Raw genomic sequence first — 15,070 nt, forward strand, 5'->3', positions numbered from 1 at the left:
CCATGTTTTAAGTCAACACAGATCTTTGGCAGCTCATTGACCGCTTGCTTAATCTCCTGCCTCCTTTCCCTGCCCGTTGTTCACACATTGGAGCGATTGCCTTTCGCAGGAGGCCCCCGCCTGAAGTGCACGGACCTCCTGGCTCACCTGGTGGGCGTCCTCAGGAGCTCCTTCTCCTGCAGTGCCTATGGAGAGGACTACAGCAGCATCCTGCTGAAGGACATCCTGTCTGTCCGCAAGTACTGGTGTGAGGTCACACAGCATCAGTGGGCTGGTAGGTGCCTTAACCAGCACCTGAGCTCCACTCCATTAAGTGTGTGAGCCCAGACTAATATATTCCCCATTCCGACTTCAGCTCAGCAGTCAGGGTGGAATTAGAGTCTGTACTTGGAAAGATTAACAATGAAATAGAACTGCTGTGCCGTGTTGAAGTGCTGATTCCCTGTGTTCTCCTGTCCAGAGCTGCTGGAGGTGTATTGCGGTTTCTACAACAGCAGCTCCAGTGCCATCAACCGCGTGCTGGTGAGCAGGATCATCCACACCCTGGTGAGGGGCTGCTGCCTGCAGACAGAGGGGCTGGTGCACAAGCTCTTCAAGTTCTTCTCCCGAGCGCTGCTGAACGCCAGGTACCGCACCTCGCTGCTCCGAGGAGAGCCCTGCCCTGCGGTCCGTGACGTCTGAGCGTGTGTTCTGTGCCTCGTGCAGGAGGGAGAAGTACCTGGCTGTCCTGGAGCACCTGCTGGCTGCTCTGAACATCTTCCTGAGGGCCTCGGCCGTGAACTGCCGCACACGGGTCTGCGGGCTGGGGGAGGAGCTCCTGCCCTCTGTCCTGTGCGTCTGGGCCCAGCGGCGGCCGCAGGACCTGCTGAAGGAGGAGATCGTGAGGTTCTTCCACCTGCAGCTACGCGTCCACCATCCGAAGGGAGCCAAGACGCAGGCCACAGGTGAGACCAGGCCGTGGCCCACCAGTCCAAGCAGATTTCCAGTTACCTTCTGCTTTGTTTCTGCACATTTAGTTTTACTCTTAAACTTTAAGGTAAGCTACTCTTAGCTTCATGTCCTGGTATATTTAGAGGGCTTTCATGAAATTTGAACCTTTAAAGGCCAGGCTGGAATACTCTGACTGTGAAGACGCCAGGAGCTCAGGTGCTGCAGAGTCCCGGAGAGACTCGTGTGCCCTGAGTGGGATCTCCAATAAGCTGTTCCAATAAGAGGCCACGCTGGGTATGATGTGAAAGAGGGTGTGTGTACAGTATTGGCCTGTCTCTTTGATGAGCCTGCAATGGATTTGATATTTATTTTAGCTTCAGCCGCAGTTTCACAATGTATTGGCATCAGGATCTTTGTCACAGCCAAAGCAGTGGACTGCGAGCTTTCAGGTGCTGTGAACAGCTGAGCGAGTGGGAGTGGAAGTGGGAGGGGACAGCATCGCCACCTCAGAACCAACAGACACTAGACAGGACTCCTGCTTCGCCCCCTTCACTGAACCCTCCTCTGGCACAGGTGCCCACGCGGAGGATTGGACGAAGTGGCAGAGTCTCCTCTACAGTCTGTACGATGCCCTGGTGAGCGAGATTGGCCAGATCGGCAGCCGAGGGAAGTACTCCACAGGATCGCGCCACGTTGCCGTGAAGGAAAACCTCATCGAGCTGACTGCCGACGTCTGCCAGCAGGTACGGCCGCTGACGTTTCTGCCTGCTGTGAAGGAAGTGGTGCTGTCTTCTAAATACAGCAGAACATCCCAGACTGTCGGTGCACAGAGCGAGGCCTGGATTGAACTACTGGCTCAGCCCTCCTTCTGGTTGCAGACTACAAACCCGCTGTCTGGTGGTGGCATGCTGTTTGCAAATGGGGTTTGGAATTCAGACATCAGGTTCTGAGTCTTTTGTTCTTAGGCTGGTGGTTGGGTTGAAGATGTAGTTCATTTAATCCAGGCCTGAGCCTTGCCTGCTCCGACTACACTCCATTGTCCAGTCAACCAGACTTTATTTAGCTGAACCTTGGCGGGTTCCTACCCACAATGCCACACTCCTTTTACGTGTTCGCTCCGTAGCTCTTCACCCACGACACCCAGGTGCTGGAGGTGACCCAGTCGCACCTGGACGTGACGCAGCTGGAGGGAGGAGCTCCCAGCAAGCGCAGGCGCATCGAGCTCGGCTGGGAGATCGTCCGCGAGCGCCTGCAGCCCTCTCACAGCGACTTCAACGTCATTCCCTGGTGAGACGACCGGAGCCGGGATGAGCTTTGTGGGAAGCGGCTCTGTGGAGGGGTTCGGAGTTTGTGAGAGCAGTAGTGGACTGGGGACAAGACACAGACCTGTAGCTCCGCCTCTCCCTGTAGCTCAGGAACGCCTCCTCTGGAAGGCAGATTTAATGGTGCTGGTTCACACCGCCTTGTGTCTTGTCTTGTGTGCGATGCGCGCTCAGGGCTGTAACTGGCGGTGACAGTGCTGCCCAGGCTTTCTTACACCGGTGCCCTTTGCCGCCCAGGTTGCAGATCACGGAGGTGCTGCTCTCCAAGTACCCGTCCATCCTGCCGGGCCGGGAGCTGGTGCCCCTCCTGTCGGCGCTGTGCCAGCTGCTGCAGCAGCAGAGGCGAGGGGAGAGGAGTCTGTACGTGATGCGCTGCCTGCGGGCGGCGGCGGCCTGCCGGGCCCTGCGCCCCGGGCCCGAGCTGCGGAAGCTGTGGAGCCGGCTGTGGGCTCTGGCCCTGCAGGGCGTCAGCTCGCCGCAGGCGGAGGCGCTGTCCCTCGGGCTGCTGCACGCCATCGTCCGAGCAGCCCTGGCGCCGGCCGACAAGGAGCTGTGGAGGGTGTTCTCCGGCTCGGCCTGCAAGCCTTCCCCGTGAGTGAGCGCTGATTCGCTGCTGCACCGTCTGTTCCGGGGCCGTGTGTGCGTTTTAGTTACGGATTCACAGTAGGTTGTATCCATGTTTTATTGCCACTTCACTGGAGTAACGTTCTCAGCTGTCTGTTTCTTAGCAAAGAGGAATATCTTGAGCTTCACAATCAGCTCCGAAAAGTAAGACTTACAGTGGAGCGGTGTTGCTACAACACAAACAAGAGAAGCCAGGGCTGTGCGATTCGTATAACACTGGCAGTGTGAGTTTCATGCTGTGAGTTTCTCTGAAGCCTTATTCAACTGCAGTAAGAGTGCAAGGAGAGTTATGAAGGAGGGCTCCAGTTGGCTCCTCTTCCTCGCCTACTGGTTGTCGGATTGATCTCAGGATCTTATCTCGCTGTTTACTAAAAGATGCTCTGGATGTTGCTGTGGAAACATGGCTGGGGCTGCTTGCTCCACACGCCCGTGCTCTTTGTGTAAAGTGCTTCCTGTCCACAGTCCCAGAGGCATACCTGCATGGCTGCGCAGCACGTCGCCAGTAGTTCTGGTGGCCAGTCCTGTGTGGTTTCGCGGCTGACCGTGACATGAGCTCTTCCTGCAGCGCGGCGGCCCGGTGCCTGGCGCAGGTGCTGCTGCAGTGCATCGTCCCCGAGCGCCTGGACGCGGGCCTGCACTGCGCCGCGGCGGACGAGGGCAGCGGGCCGCCCAGCCCCAGGGAGGCGATCGCCAGGTGGCTGTTGCTGTACGAGCTGAGCGAGGAGGGTGAGGAGAGCTCCAAGCCACACCTGGTCGTCTGCAGGTGAGGCGCCGCAGGAAGACTCCCTCTCTCACCCTCGCTCCCGTGACACTGCGGGTTGGAGTGGGAGTGATAAAGGAGGGTCGTTCTTGTTGATGTCAGATCGCGGGAAAGATCACTCATGATCAGGATGTCCATTCAGCTAGTCTGGCCGCGAGTAGCTTGCTGGGCTTCCAGCTTCAGGCACAACAAGTTACCCCCTGTTCTCGGGTTTTAAATGTATTTCCACACATTTTCTAATTCAAGTTTCGCTCTTGATACTGAAGAAATCCACCATGACTGTTGAGGATCTTGAGTACTTAGATCAGGTTGCTGCACAATCTTAGGTGTTTAAGACTACATTCTTTCTGCCTGTCGGTGTATGACAGTCCTTTAGGCCCAGGAATGTGTTTGCTTGCTCATCACTGGACTGGTTCCTAACCAGTTGTTCCTTTGTGACCCACAGGGACTTCCCACACCAGCTTGTTCCCAGAATCCTGGTGGCTCTGATGCTGAAAGACTCCAGGTCTGGAATGGACTTTCTTCAGGCCCCTCTCTCCTGGGACAGGTCAGTAAATTCAGATTCCCTCTCCCCAAACCGACACCTCACTGAGCGTTGTCCTAGTATTGAACTTCAGCCACTGATCTTTTCTCCAGCACCGACGACTTTCGGCTCATAAGGATTTCAATTTGAGAAACTGTCCCATCAAGTTCTAGTTTGATGCATTCGGAATAACTTCTTCTGAATGAACGTCTAAAAGGAATACTTCTTCCATAGCACCTGTTGCATTGCTTTGACAATATGGCGCTTTTTTCATTTCAAGCCTCCCCCAGGAGCAGTCAGTATCGGACGAGGAGGATGCCCTTGTGGAAATTGAGAGCCTGTATCTGCAGAGCACGTTTGATGAAATGCCCAACCATGTGATTTCGGGGGCGCAGTCCTGCAGCAAAGACTCCGCCCGGGGTCCCCACACTGTCCTGCAGCCTGTGAGGGAGAGAGTGGAGAGGGACCTCATGTCTGTGGCTGACCACCTGCTCGACTGCTACTCTCCAGATGTGAGTGCAAGTGTGTGCTCCTTTGTGTGCTCCTTTGTGTGCGTGCGAGTGTGTGTGTGAGTGTGTGAGGGGGTGGGTGTGTGTGAGGGGGTACAGCACCCTAGTTTATGGAGATTACGTCAAGGTGCCCTGTTTGTTTCCCATTCAAACAAACCAGAGACCTGATTTGTTTGAATGGGAAAAATCTAGAAGACTATTAAAAACCTTTGAGCTAGAAATGCCATTCTGAAATTGAAAATTTTACTATACCTGCAGACACAGACCGCAGAGATGTGGCACGTGTCCTTCTCGCCTCCGTTAAAACCTTCAGAAAAGAACACCTGATTCTCTCTGTCGAGTTCGTCCTGTAGGAGAGCTGACAGGTGGGTTTCAGGACTGTCCTGTCTGTGCCGTTCCAGTCTCTGACCACACCTCCAGAGTGTCTGATTCGCTGCATGAGTCTTCTGACAGGGGTCCTGGGAGGCTACGTCCACATACAGTTCCTCAGTGAAGAGGAGGTCTGCCAAACTGCGCTCTTCCAGAAAGCCCAGGTGAATTCATCAGCACCTCTATCAGATCCTCTGACCCTGAGTGGGTCTCATGGTTTTCTAAACGCTGGAAAGATGTTTGTGTTTATATTGTGTTGGTTTTCTTACTTCACAATGATGTTTGAATTTCAGTTTTGGAGGTTCAGTGTTTTTCCGAGAACCTAATTCCTCTGACTGTTCCTTCACCCCGCAGTCTCTGGCCCAGCAGGTGAGTGAGTTCTTCTCCACAGAGAGGAACAAGATCCCAGACGACCGAGTCTTCGCCACCATCAGATCCGTTGTGGAACAACTCATGACCTGTCTCAGGAGGCAGGAGAAGGTACCGCACTGCTTTAAAACTGTTGGGAAATCTAGAGGGTGAAGTAAGATACAAGATGTGTTAACTAAGTCCTTTCTGCATGAAGACTGGACTTCTAAGCAACAGGCTGGAGTTTATGGCAGAACTGATAAGGATTCCAGATGCCAGCTAGGAAGGTAGAGTAACCAAAAACCCTGACCATTTGGCCAAAAGGATGTGAACTGGCCAAACACCGTGACCTCTCCCCATTACCATATTACTGAGCTTCGTCAGAAGTGGCAGCAAAGGCTATAACCATAATAATGAGCTATGTCAGAAGCGGCAGGAAAGGGCTATATAAACTAAAAGTTTGTACCGGCACTTTGAACAATACTTGCTGTTCCTTGCGGGAACAGGATTTCAGTTTTATTGTTCCTTGCATGCAATAAACTCATCTGTTTAACTTCATCTCGGGATCCAGAACTTCTTATTTCTGTAACAACAAGGGTAAGAGGTTAGTTCCCTGTACTGGTCATTGGGGGAGCTCGGTAAGTTAAGTTTTCAAAGCTATCGCTTGCCTGGTCTGAAAGTTAATTAACAGGTTATTAATATGTAATTAATATTTAAATTAATTAATAGGTTATTATATATTTCAGTCTTATTTGTGGAGTTCACAAGTATAATTGAGATCTCTTGATTGATAATTTAACAAAGCAAAAGGGCAGAGTTGAGTTTTATGCTGGAAACGACTCTTGGATTTTTTGCTTTTGCAGGACAGTTTGAGCCTGCTTTCATGGCGCCTTTTCCTGAGGATTCTGCCATCCAGGCTGCTGAATGAACTGGCAGAGGTCTATAAACTGCTGGTGAGCTCCAGTACGCTTGTTCTGGGGAACCATGTGGATGCTGAATTGTCGCTGATGTGCTGCTCCATTCATATGCAAAAAGATATTTACTCACTTTCTTTTGCATCAGATGTCACACCGGTAGCAAACGTGTCTGCTAACACTCAGTTTATTCCCTGAGTAAACAGTGTGTGTACTATGTGTATTCTGTGTCTACTTGATACTGAATAGCCCAGACCAAAGGGTCATTCAAATCAATGAGTTTCAATGAGTTTGAATTCCTGCAGGTTACTGTTGCTTTGGTACCCTTGAGCAGGTACATCACTCCGGTTGTGACCGGCTGGGTCAATGGGTCTCCAGGTCCTCACTGTAAATGAGACGTTGTTCTCAGTTGACATATCTGGTAAAACAGATCTGCACAGATCCAGCACTGTCGGACCCTCGGGGAACTAAAGATTGTACAGAACAGTGCAGATTCCCCGTCTGCTTGGTCCACTGTGGGAATATGGTTCAGACCCCCTAGGCACGTTTGGCATGTTCAGGTGATGTTCAGTAGAAGTGTGGTAGTGGTCACTGCGCAGTTCTCATGGGTTCCTGAACCGCAGCTGATGAGCCCGGGGCAGCGAGGTGGCGTGGCGTGCGAGGCGGAGCACGTGGCCGGCGAGCCGGGCGGCCCGGCGGAGATCGACCTGTTTGACGACGCCAGCGAGGCACAGACCAGCTGCGGCACGGACAGCGGGGCCGGCAGCAACAGCAGCGACACGCAGTATGGCACAGGTACGGCCCAGGCCGGCGGGCTGCCGCACCAGCAGGGCCAGGCGTGCTGGGATGGTGGCGAATCGCGAGGGTGCAGCAGGTTCGAGCAGTAAAGAGGCTCTGCGATTTGTCCCGGCAGGCGCGAAGAGTGCGCTGGCGGAGGAACACCTGACCAAGCAGGATCTCGCGTCCCAGGCTGCCCTGCAGCTCCTGTGCCTGTGCGCCTCCTCCGAGGCCGTTCCCGGGCTTTCCTTCCGGCCGGCCGACGTCAGGAGGAAGCTGCTGCTGCACCTGGAGGCGATGGACTTCGCCAAGCCTCTGCACCTGAGCACGGTGAGCCGCGCGGCCGCGGAGAGAGGGTGGGGTACAGGCTTGCTCTGCGCTGAAGGGTGAGGAAGAGAAACGCAGCGTTTCGGCTGTGCGGCTTCTTCAGGTGTCATTCCCGCGCTGACGGCTGTGGCTGTGGCACGAGCCTCTACCTGTTCCTTCACAGTCCAGGAGCTGTCAGTCGTTCTTAAAAAAGCTGTTGGAAAAATTCAAATTTCACAAAGGAATGATCCCACCTGAATACAGAAATGAGAATGACAGGGCAGGCTGGCCTTATTCGGTGATGTTTGACTTTCTGTGGTGAAGCTCACTGTGTATAAGAGGGGGAAATGTCTTGGTTTGTCAGTACCTGACGCTGCTGAGAGAGCTTCCAGCCGAGGACACGTCTCTGAGCGCCGAGGACTTCAGCTCCCTCCTGAGGCCCCTGAGGTGAGGCCCGCGAGTCCCTTCTTGCCAGCAGGGCTCTGGCTCAGGTGTGAGAGGAGGAGCCCTGCTGTAGGTTATTGCCTCGAGAAGCCAGAACAGTGACAGCAGCTAGAATGTGCTGGTAGAGAGGCTCTGGAGCTGATCCTCGCTGTGCTCGGCAGGGACTTGTGCTCTCTCTACCGCCGGGACCAGGAGGTCTGCACCGCCATCCTGCTCAGCCTCCTGCCCACCATCCGGAGCCTGAGCCGGGCCGGGACGCAGGTCGACGAGCAGGCCGGGGCGCAGAGTGCCGTGCTCCGAGTGGTCTCGGGATTCTGGCAAGTGTCTTTGTGCGTTTCACAGTGCTTGATGTGAGGTTGGCCACAGAGGCTCTCGTGTGCAGCACCGTGTCTCTAAGACCTGTCTGTTTACTAGGCCCTATAATGCACGCTTGTGTCATGATTCATTCATAAGTCTGATTACCAGGGGACTGAACTTCATGTGAGTAATGTGAGTGTGTCTTGCGCGTGCGGTTGTGAGACTTGAAAGGCGCTGGTCAGTAAATTGGGCCGTTATGCGTGCTGCTGTTGTGTGGGCCGAGGTTACTGACGATGGCACAGTTAATGAAAGCGGTGTCCTTTCAGCTTCCTTGGAAAGGCTGGAAGGTGCACAGCGTCGGTGAGGGCTGCGGTGGTGAAGTGCCTGGTTGCCTTGCTGGAGGTGAGTCTGGAGTGGAGCTTTTATTCTGCAGCAGGTCAAGCATCTGGACTGGGGCTTTGCTGGTTATCCCGCAGGAGCGGAAGAGCAAAAGAAGTTTTTATTTTTCCGGTGATCCATTACTCTCAAGAGGAAATAGAAGATCTTGAGAGGCTTTGCTTTTATGTTCAGTTTTGTAACCAGAAGGTAAAACACTTTTACTTCAGAGCAGATTAACAAATTGCAGTTTGGCAGAATGTTTTTTCAGAAACATAGAAACTGGGTTTCATAAAGATTAAGTGCAACGAGTAGAGTTCATTATTAATCGTGCCTTGTGCTTCTTGATAAAGGGATACAAGCAGTAAAGCAGCTCTGGTGGGGTGTCTGCCCCCCTCTGCCTCGGTCTCTGCTCCCTCTGATTTGCCATCGCTGTTCATTATGGGCAGGCAGACCCCCGCTGCCAGTGGGCGGTCCTTTCAATGGAGGAGGAGGAGCTGTCTGTGGCCGCCGCCCTGCCACTCTACCTGGCCGACGCCCACCACCACGTGCGCATGCTGGCGGCCATGTCGTTGGACAGGTCTGTACTGCAGGAGGCCGTGGAGCCGTTACTCAGTCCAGTCAGACTGGCATGCGGCAGGATTTCATTTGAAGCTACAAAATCTTACTGACCTGAGACTGAAATATACAAAATTGACATCTTCTTCCTTTTTTAGACTGTTTCAGGAGACTGAGAGGCACAGTCATGGCAAGAGAAGAATGCTTCCTTTGAAAATCCAGCAGAGTGCCTTTGAAAATGTGTATCTAAAAGCACAAGAGGGAATTAAAATTCAGGTAGGGTTTTGAATTATAGCTAATGCCTACCAATATGCATTTCATATTGGATTTGGTGTTCTTTGTGTGTCTTCTTGGGAGGCTGTGAGAGTGGGGGATCCTCTTACATTAGCCTCCTGTGAGAGATCCTGGAGAAATAGGCTTTTGGGAGAGGTCTCTCTTAATAAGACAGACAGATTTCTTGTAACCCACAGAAGAGTAGTTCTTGTGCAGCCCTGTTTCTTGTCTGCAGTCTCCTGTGTGTGTGTTCCAGAGAGACTGTGCGTCTGAAGAGGTCCAGGATGGCAAATTGAACCACAAAGCCACCCTGCTGAAGACCATCTCTGTGGTCATGTGCTGCAGTCCTGTCTGTGAGAAGCAGGCCCTGTTTGCGCTTTTCCAGTCTCACAAGGAGAATGCAGTGGAGGCGCAGCTCATTAAAAAGGTGAGATCTTAGCACTGGACGGTCAGAAAAACATGCACATTGACACCTGGCACCACAGCTTTTTTTGTCTAAACCAAAATAAATCCTGTATCTGTAGATTTCACAACAGCTAGAGAAGAACACCAAGAACACTAACTCATTGGACACTAGGACAGTCCAATACTGAATATCACTCTCACCAACAAACTTATAATTCGTAAGTTTGATATGTCAAATTAAAAATCTGGTGGATATCTGATCTGTATGGCTTTGTAGGTCCTGGAAGCTGTTTCGAAGAAGGTGAGCTGCCGGAGCACTGAGAGCTTCGTGAGTTCGCATTTGCACTATCTCATTGTCGAGTGGCTTGGGCAAGAGAGAACGGAGTACAGTCTGCCCGCCTTCCCCTACGTGCTGCTGAACTGCTCTTCCCTGCAGGACTTCTACAGGTACCTGCACTCTGCCAGCTCTCCCCCTCCTTCAGAGTGAAGGCTCCCTAGAGCACAGGGACTGCATGCGCCAGCCTAAGAGCTGTAGCTGAATGCTGACAGTTTAAAAGTGGATTTGTCATATCTGGCTGTAATTTATCGAGGGAAAATTACTTAATACCTAAAATGCAACAGTATCTATGAACCTGGCATTAGTGGGGAAGGTTGTGTGTGCCAGGTCTGGAAGAGACCGGATGTCTGCTGGCTCTGTGGTGCGTGTTGAGACCCGTGTTGCAACGATGCGCCGATCACCAGACAGCTCCCGGGCTCTCTTGAGTCTCTCGAGTCAGAGTCTTTGAAACGGGACTGGAAGAAGCATTGTGAACCCCTTGCAGGGTCACATGGGAAACCGTGCTTGAAGTCGCTGTTGTGTTCTGGTCACGGACCTGCAGTAAAATCTGACACGGAGTTAGAACAGGGCACTTGCCATCGCTAGCTGTTGAGTATTGTCATTTTCCTTACAGCACTCTTAGTTACCCTGGGTAGATCAGCACTCACAGGTCCAGCTCTTCCATATGAGGAATACATGAAGAATCAATTTCTGTAGAATATGAACCTGATTTTGTAAAGTCTTATTTTTTAAACTTGTGCACATGGAAAATGTACAAATGAATTGTCGTCATTAACCCCTGCATTGCTGCGATTCAGCTCATGCTACCATGTCCTCGTCCCGCACCTGGTCTTCCTGGATGAGTTTGACCAGGTGAAGGCCATCGGAAGGCAGATCGAGAAGGACTGGAAGGAGCTGCTGGCCGACTGCTTCCCCAAGATCATGGTGAACATCCTGCCCTTCTTCGCGCTGCCGGGGCAGGATGCTCACACGGCGCAGCAGAGGGAGAAGGCCTCCAGGGTGTACGAGCTGCTGAAGGGCAGCGACTGCCTGGGAAAGCAGGTGGGGCAGGGGGCGGGGCCAGGGCCGGGTCACATGACATGCACTTCCTGTTCCACGCTGCTGCTACACATGACCCTGTCTGTGTCCTGCAGAGAATTGACAGCTTGATCCACAGCAACCTGTCGGAGATCGTGGTGGAGCTGCTAATGACGCTGTATGAGAACGGCAACGAAGAGGCCGGAGAGAGGGGAGAGCTGAGCAGGTTTATCGGGTAAATACAAGTGTCCCATTGCAGACGTTAATTAGGACAGTGTTGTTGGAGTCTTTCCTTTGATGGAGACATGTGTTTTTCTAGGTTCTTCAAGTACAGTGTAATATAAACATAAGAGATCATTTGGAAAAAAGGCCTAGGGAATGAAAGGTGTTTGATGAATGGCAGTATTTTGTTCAAATGCTTTGCAGAAGCTTCCCGTGTTTGTGTTTAATCTTTTTGTTTTGTTAAGGGAACTGGATCCTGCTCCTAACCCCCCCTACTTCAGTTCGTATGTGATAAAAGCCACGCTGGACTACCTCAGCAGGTGCCACAGCAGCACCAACAAGACTCTGGTGGCAATACTGTCCAAGAATCCCGTGAGTTTCTCCCCCAGTGCTGGTTGTGAAATATTACTCTCTGAGTTTTCGTGTCATACTGTTGAGTGTCAAACTGGAACTGTAATTATGAGAATGACCTAGGGTTAATAAAGTTAGTCATTTTGTTTTAGATTCAATCAGGTGTTATTGGCAGCGGGCACACTCCCTGCTCTTTTTTTGCAGATTTCGATCCAGAAGATCCTCCTGGCTATTTGCAAGAAGGCGTCGGACACGAGCAACGCCTACGAGAAACACCGGATCCTGCTGATGTACTGGCTGTTCGTGAAGATGCTGCTGCAGGAAGTGAAGGATGGGCTGGGCGGCGCCTGGGCTTTCGTGCTGAGAGACGTCATCTACACGCTCATCCACTTCCTCGGCCGCAGGTCAGGGGTCAGGGGTCAGGGGTCAGGACCTGCCGGGCTGCCGTGGGCACGCGGGCAGAGAAGAGCAGGCCGTGGGGTCATTCTGCGTGAAACCAGCCGCCTGTCGACTTCACTCCTTCATAACCTAACAGAAGTTTCCACAAGAATTCGCTAGTGGTGGAAATGGTTGGACTGCAAGGGTCTAAGCTACATCACGTAAGAATGAAAAAATAGGTCAAGAGGTGTCCTAATTTTCAGAACTGATATTTAACACTGATTATGTAAATGTGTTTGGCAACCCTGTTAATCAGCTCCTGTGCGTATCTGTGGTGAGGACGGGGATGTCTGTGTCTTGGATGGTTGGCCATGCAGGTCCAGCAGTCAGTCTGACTATTTCTCCAAGGGCAAGTAGTACTGGAATCTTTTTGTTAAAAGCAGTTAAGTCAAGGCCAGGCGGTGTTTTATTGATTTCATGTGGAATGAGCCCTTTACAGCACCCGCAGTGTGCTAACAGTGCGACACGCTGTAGAATGGCCACTCTGTATGGGCAAACCTATAACAATATAAAATAAATACATTGTGCTTGTCAGGAACGTTCTCAAACCAAACAAGCACTGTGATATTATCATGCTAACCCTTTAGTTTCCTCTCGTGGTTTGTTTTAGTCAGTGTCTCTCTCCACAAGCAAATGGACAATGCCCTGTGTGTCTCTCTGCATGTCCTCGCCTGGACACAGGCCTGCCCAGCTGGACGAAGTGACGGCTCGCAGCTTCTCTCTGTGCTGTGACCTGCTGGGTGCCGTGTGCCAGACGGCGGTACAGTTCTGCGGCGATGCTCTGGAGAGCCACCTGCAGGTCATCGTGGGGACTCTCACCACGCTGGTCGCCAGCCAGCCCACAGTCAGCCAGCAGGTGAGGAGCTGAGGGAGGGGGCTGTCGCCGCGGTCTTCTCTTTGTGCCAATCTGAGGTGTTCAGGTTGTCGCCCCACACATCTCCTCGGAAATCCAGTCGATGCTCTGGCACGGCACTGTAATTTGTTAACCGGTGGTCGTGCTTCTCATTCTGCGTCTTCGATCCAGCAGGTTCTGAATCTGCTGGAGTTCCTCGTGGTGACAAATCAGGACAACGAGCACCTGCAGAGAGCGATCCCACTGCTTGAGCCCTTTCCAGACAGGCCTGCCTTCCGAGAGCTGAGGGCGGTGCAGCAGCAGCTCAAGTACAGCCGGGGAGCCTTCACCCTGAGAGAGGTGCCTTGGGGAGCTTCCCAGCCGCGGGAGCTGCAGTGCAGTGCAGTGTTCTCTCCCCTCCTCCTGTTGTATCATTAGGGAGAAGCAGATCAAAGTGCTTTTAATGTACTTTCAATTTAATTCCACAGTGCGTTTTAATATGACAGTTCGGTATGGAAACCTGGGGTTTGAAAAGCAAAACCAAACTGTCCAGGATTGTGAAAATGGCAGGAAAAATAATTGGGGGAACAGCAGCACCAGCTTAGCGACTTATACCATGATACAGTTATCAGATTAGCAAGGAACATCACACCTGATTCCACACTCAAAGTCCATGATCAATTCACAATACTCCCATCAGGGAGACGGTATAGGTTACCAAATTCACATAAAAACATGTATAAGAAATCCTTTGTCCCCTCTGCAATAAAACTGCTCACTGAATGTGTGTAAATGTATTTCCCCCACCACCTATTTATGTATCCCATACTGCTGCTGTGATTTCATGTAGTTCGTGTGACTTTATGTGATTGTCATGTTCTGCTTGTGTGTTTTGTACATTTATGGACAGTATCGACCTGTCTTGTGCTCTGTGCGATGTGTGCTTCTGTTTGACTGCGCTGCCTGTCCCTCTTGCAGGAGATAGATCATTTTCTCTCGGTGTCGCCGTGTGACTCTCTTCCTCTGACGAGGCTCGAGGGGCTGAAGGACTTGACGAGGCAGTTTCAGAGGCGTAAAGAGCAGCTGGCAGCACTCCTGAAGGAGTGCCAAGGTAATGCACTGTAAAACTGGGGTCTCGGGCAGCCCCAATCCAGATAGTCGTATGGGCAGCGTGTTTTTAAAGATTGGCAACATCTACTGATAATTCAGGCAAATGATCTGCACGGTTAAGAGATCTCTGGTCCTTGGGGGCTGAACTATTCTTAGATGTTGCTAATAAATGATCTCTAAATTGTTTAATTTAAGAAATCACCCCTTCTTGGTTAGAAAAGAATTGTTCCTTGTCATTAGGAATTGGTGATTTAATGGCGACTGACGGAACCTGCTGGATGAAGGGTCTCCAGGACCAGGGTTGAGACCTCTGATCTGGAGGGACAGGGACTCAGCGGTGCATGATTCTCAAACTCGGCGTCATCCCTCTTTCTGTGTTCCAGACAACCCGGCGAACAGCGTTTTGGCGAAGCTGGTCATGAGCCTGCTTCAGCTGTGCAAGCTGGCCATGAGCCATTCCGGAGGGAACCATGTTTTAGGTAGGAGCAGCCTCTGACTTCTTCCAGAAGAAGGACAGGGTCTTGCTCTGCAGCTCACAAGCCTGTTGGTGTTCCTTCTGCACAGAGGCTGCCGGAGCCTGCCTGGGAGAGCTGGGCCCTGTGAACTTCTCCACCATCTCCCTGCTCCACAAGGACACGCTCCGCTGCCGAGCCCAGGAGCTCTTCCCAGACAAAGAGCTCCAGTGGATCTTCATCATTTTCAACACTGCCAACAGCGCACTGACTGACCAAAGGTGATGTTCTGCTCTAAGACAACAACCGCTTCGAGCTGCACGTTTGTGGAGGCTGTTGTTTTCCTGTTAGTTATTGCCTGTGGCGTTGAAAGCAAAAGATTTAGTTACGATTGCTCTGAATCTGGGACATCCACTCCATAAGCTGCACTTGGACAGAGGACACGCATGTTCAACACCGCTGCCAAATTTATTTTTATGTTGCTTAGGACATTGATGATATTCTGATCATGCAGATCTTTGTAGGGACCAGAAAGTGATAGTACCTTGCTCCGCTCCAATATATGAAATGAGTGTAA

General features: G+C 51.9%; 1 protein-coding gene across 5 annotated transcripts in view; it reads left to right on the forward strand.

Annotated features, from left to right (window-relative positions):
- Positions 1-15,070, forward strand: part of atm (ATM serine/threonine kinase) — a 35,485-nt gene that overhangs the window by 2,205 nt on the left and 18,210 nt on the right. For 4 of the 5 annotated variants that reach the window (XM_069189786.1, XM_069189788.1, XM_069189789.1 and 1 more), the window contains exons 5-34: positions 110-274; positions 461-626; positions 706-944; positions 1,504-1,673; positions 2,054-2,217; positions 2,490-2,843; positions 3,442-3,639; positions 4,082-4,183; positions 4,440-4,671; positions 5,070-5,201; positions 5,392-5,517; positions 6,249-6,338; positions 6,923-7,094; positions 7,213-7,406; positions 7,747-7,829; positions 7,988-8,143; positions 8,450-8,525; positions 8,948-9,078; positions 9,215-9,332; positions 9,586-9,756; positions 10,012-10,181; positions 10,869-11,112; positions 11,205-11,323; positions 11,556-11,682; positions 11,866-12,065; positions 12,781-12,955; positions 13,124-13,291; positions 13,910-14,042; positions 14,425-14,520; positions 14,606-14,774. In XM_069189786.1, the coding sequence (XP_069045887.1) occupies positions 110-274; positions 461-626; positions 706-944; positions 1,504-1,673; positions 2,054-2,217; positions 2,490-2,843; positions 3,442-3,639; positions 4,082-4,183; positions 4,440-4,671; positions 5,070-5,201; positions 5,392-5,517; positions 6,249-6,338; positions 6,923-7,094; positions 7,213-7,406; positions 7,747-7,829; positions 7,988-8,143; positions 8,450-8,525; positions 8,948-9,078; positions 9,215-9,332; positions 9,586-9,756; positions 10,012-10,181; positions 10,869-11,112; positions 11,205-11,323; positions 11,556-11,682; positions 11,866-12,065; positions 12,781-12,955; positions 13,124-13,291; positions 13,910-14,042; positions 14,425-14,520; positions 14,606-14,774 (4,840 nt within the window). The remainder of the gene's footprint in view (positions 1-109; positions 275-460; positions 627-705; positions 945-1,503; positions 1,674-2,053; positions 2,218-2,489; positions 2,844-3,441; positions 3,640-4,081; positions 4,184-4,439; positions 4,672-5,069; positions 5,202-5,391; positions 5,518-6,248; positions 6,339-6,922; positions 7,095-7,212; positions 7,407-7,746; positions 7,830-7,987; positions 8,144-8,449; positions 8,526-8,947; positions 9,079-9,214; positions 9,333-9,585; positions 9,757-10,011; positions 10,182-10,868; positions 11,113-11,204; positions 11,324-11,555; positions 11,683-11,865; positions 12,066-12,780; positions 12,956-13,123; positions 13,292-13,909; positions 14,043-14,424; positions 14,521-14,605; positions 14,775-15,070) is intronic. The other variant, XM_069189787.1, reaches the window with a different exon arrangement.

The sequence above is a fragment of the Lepisosteus oculatus genome, chromosome 5 (assembly GCF_040954835.1).
Source record: "Lepisosteus oculatus isolate fLepOcu1 chromosome 5, fLepOcu1.hap2, whole genome shotgun sequence".
Lineage (NCBI taxonomy): Eukaryota > Metazoa > Chordata > Actinopteri > Semionotiformes > Lepisosteidae > Lepisosteus > Lepisosteus oculatus.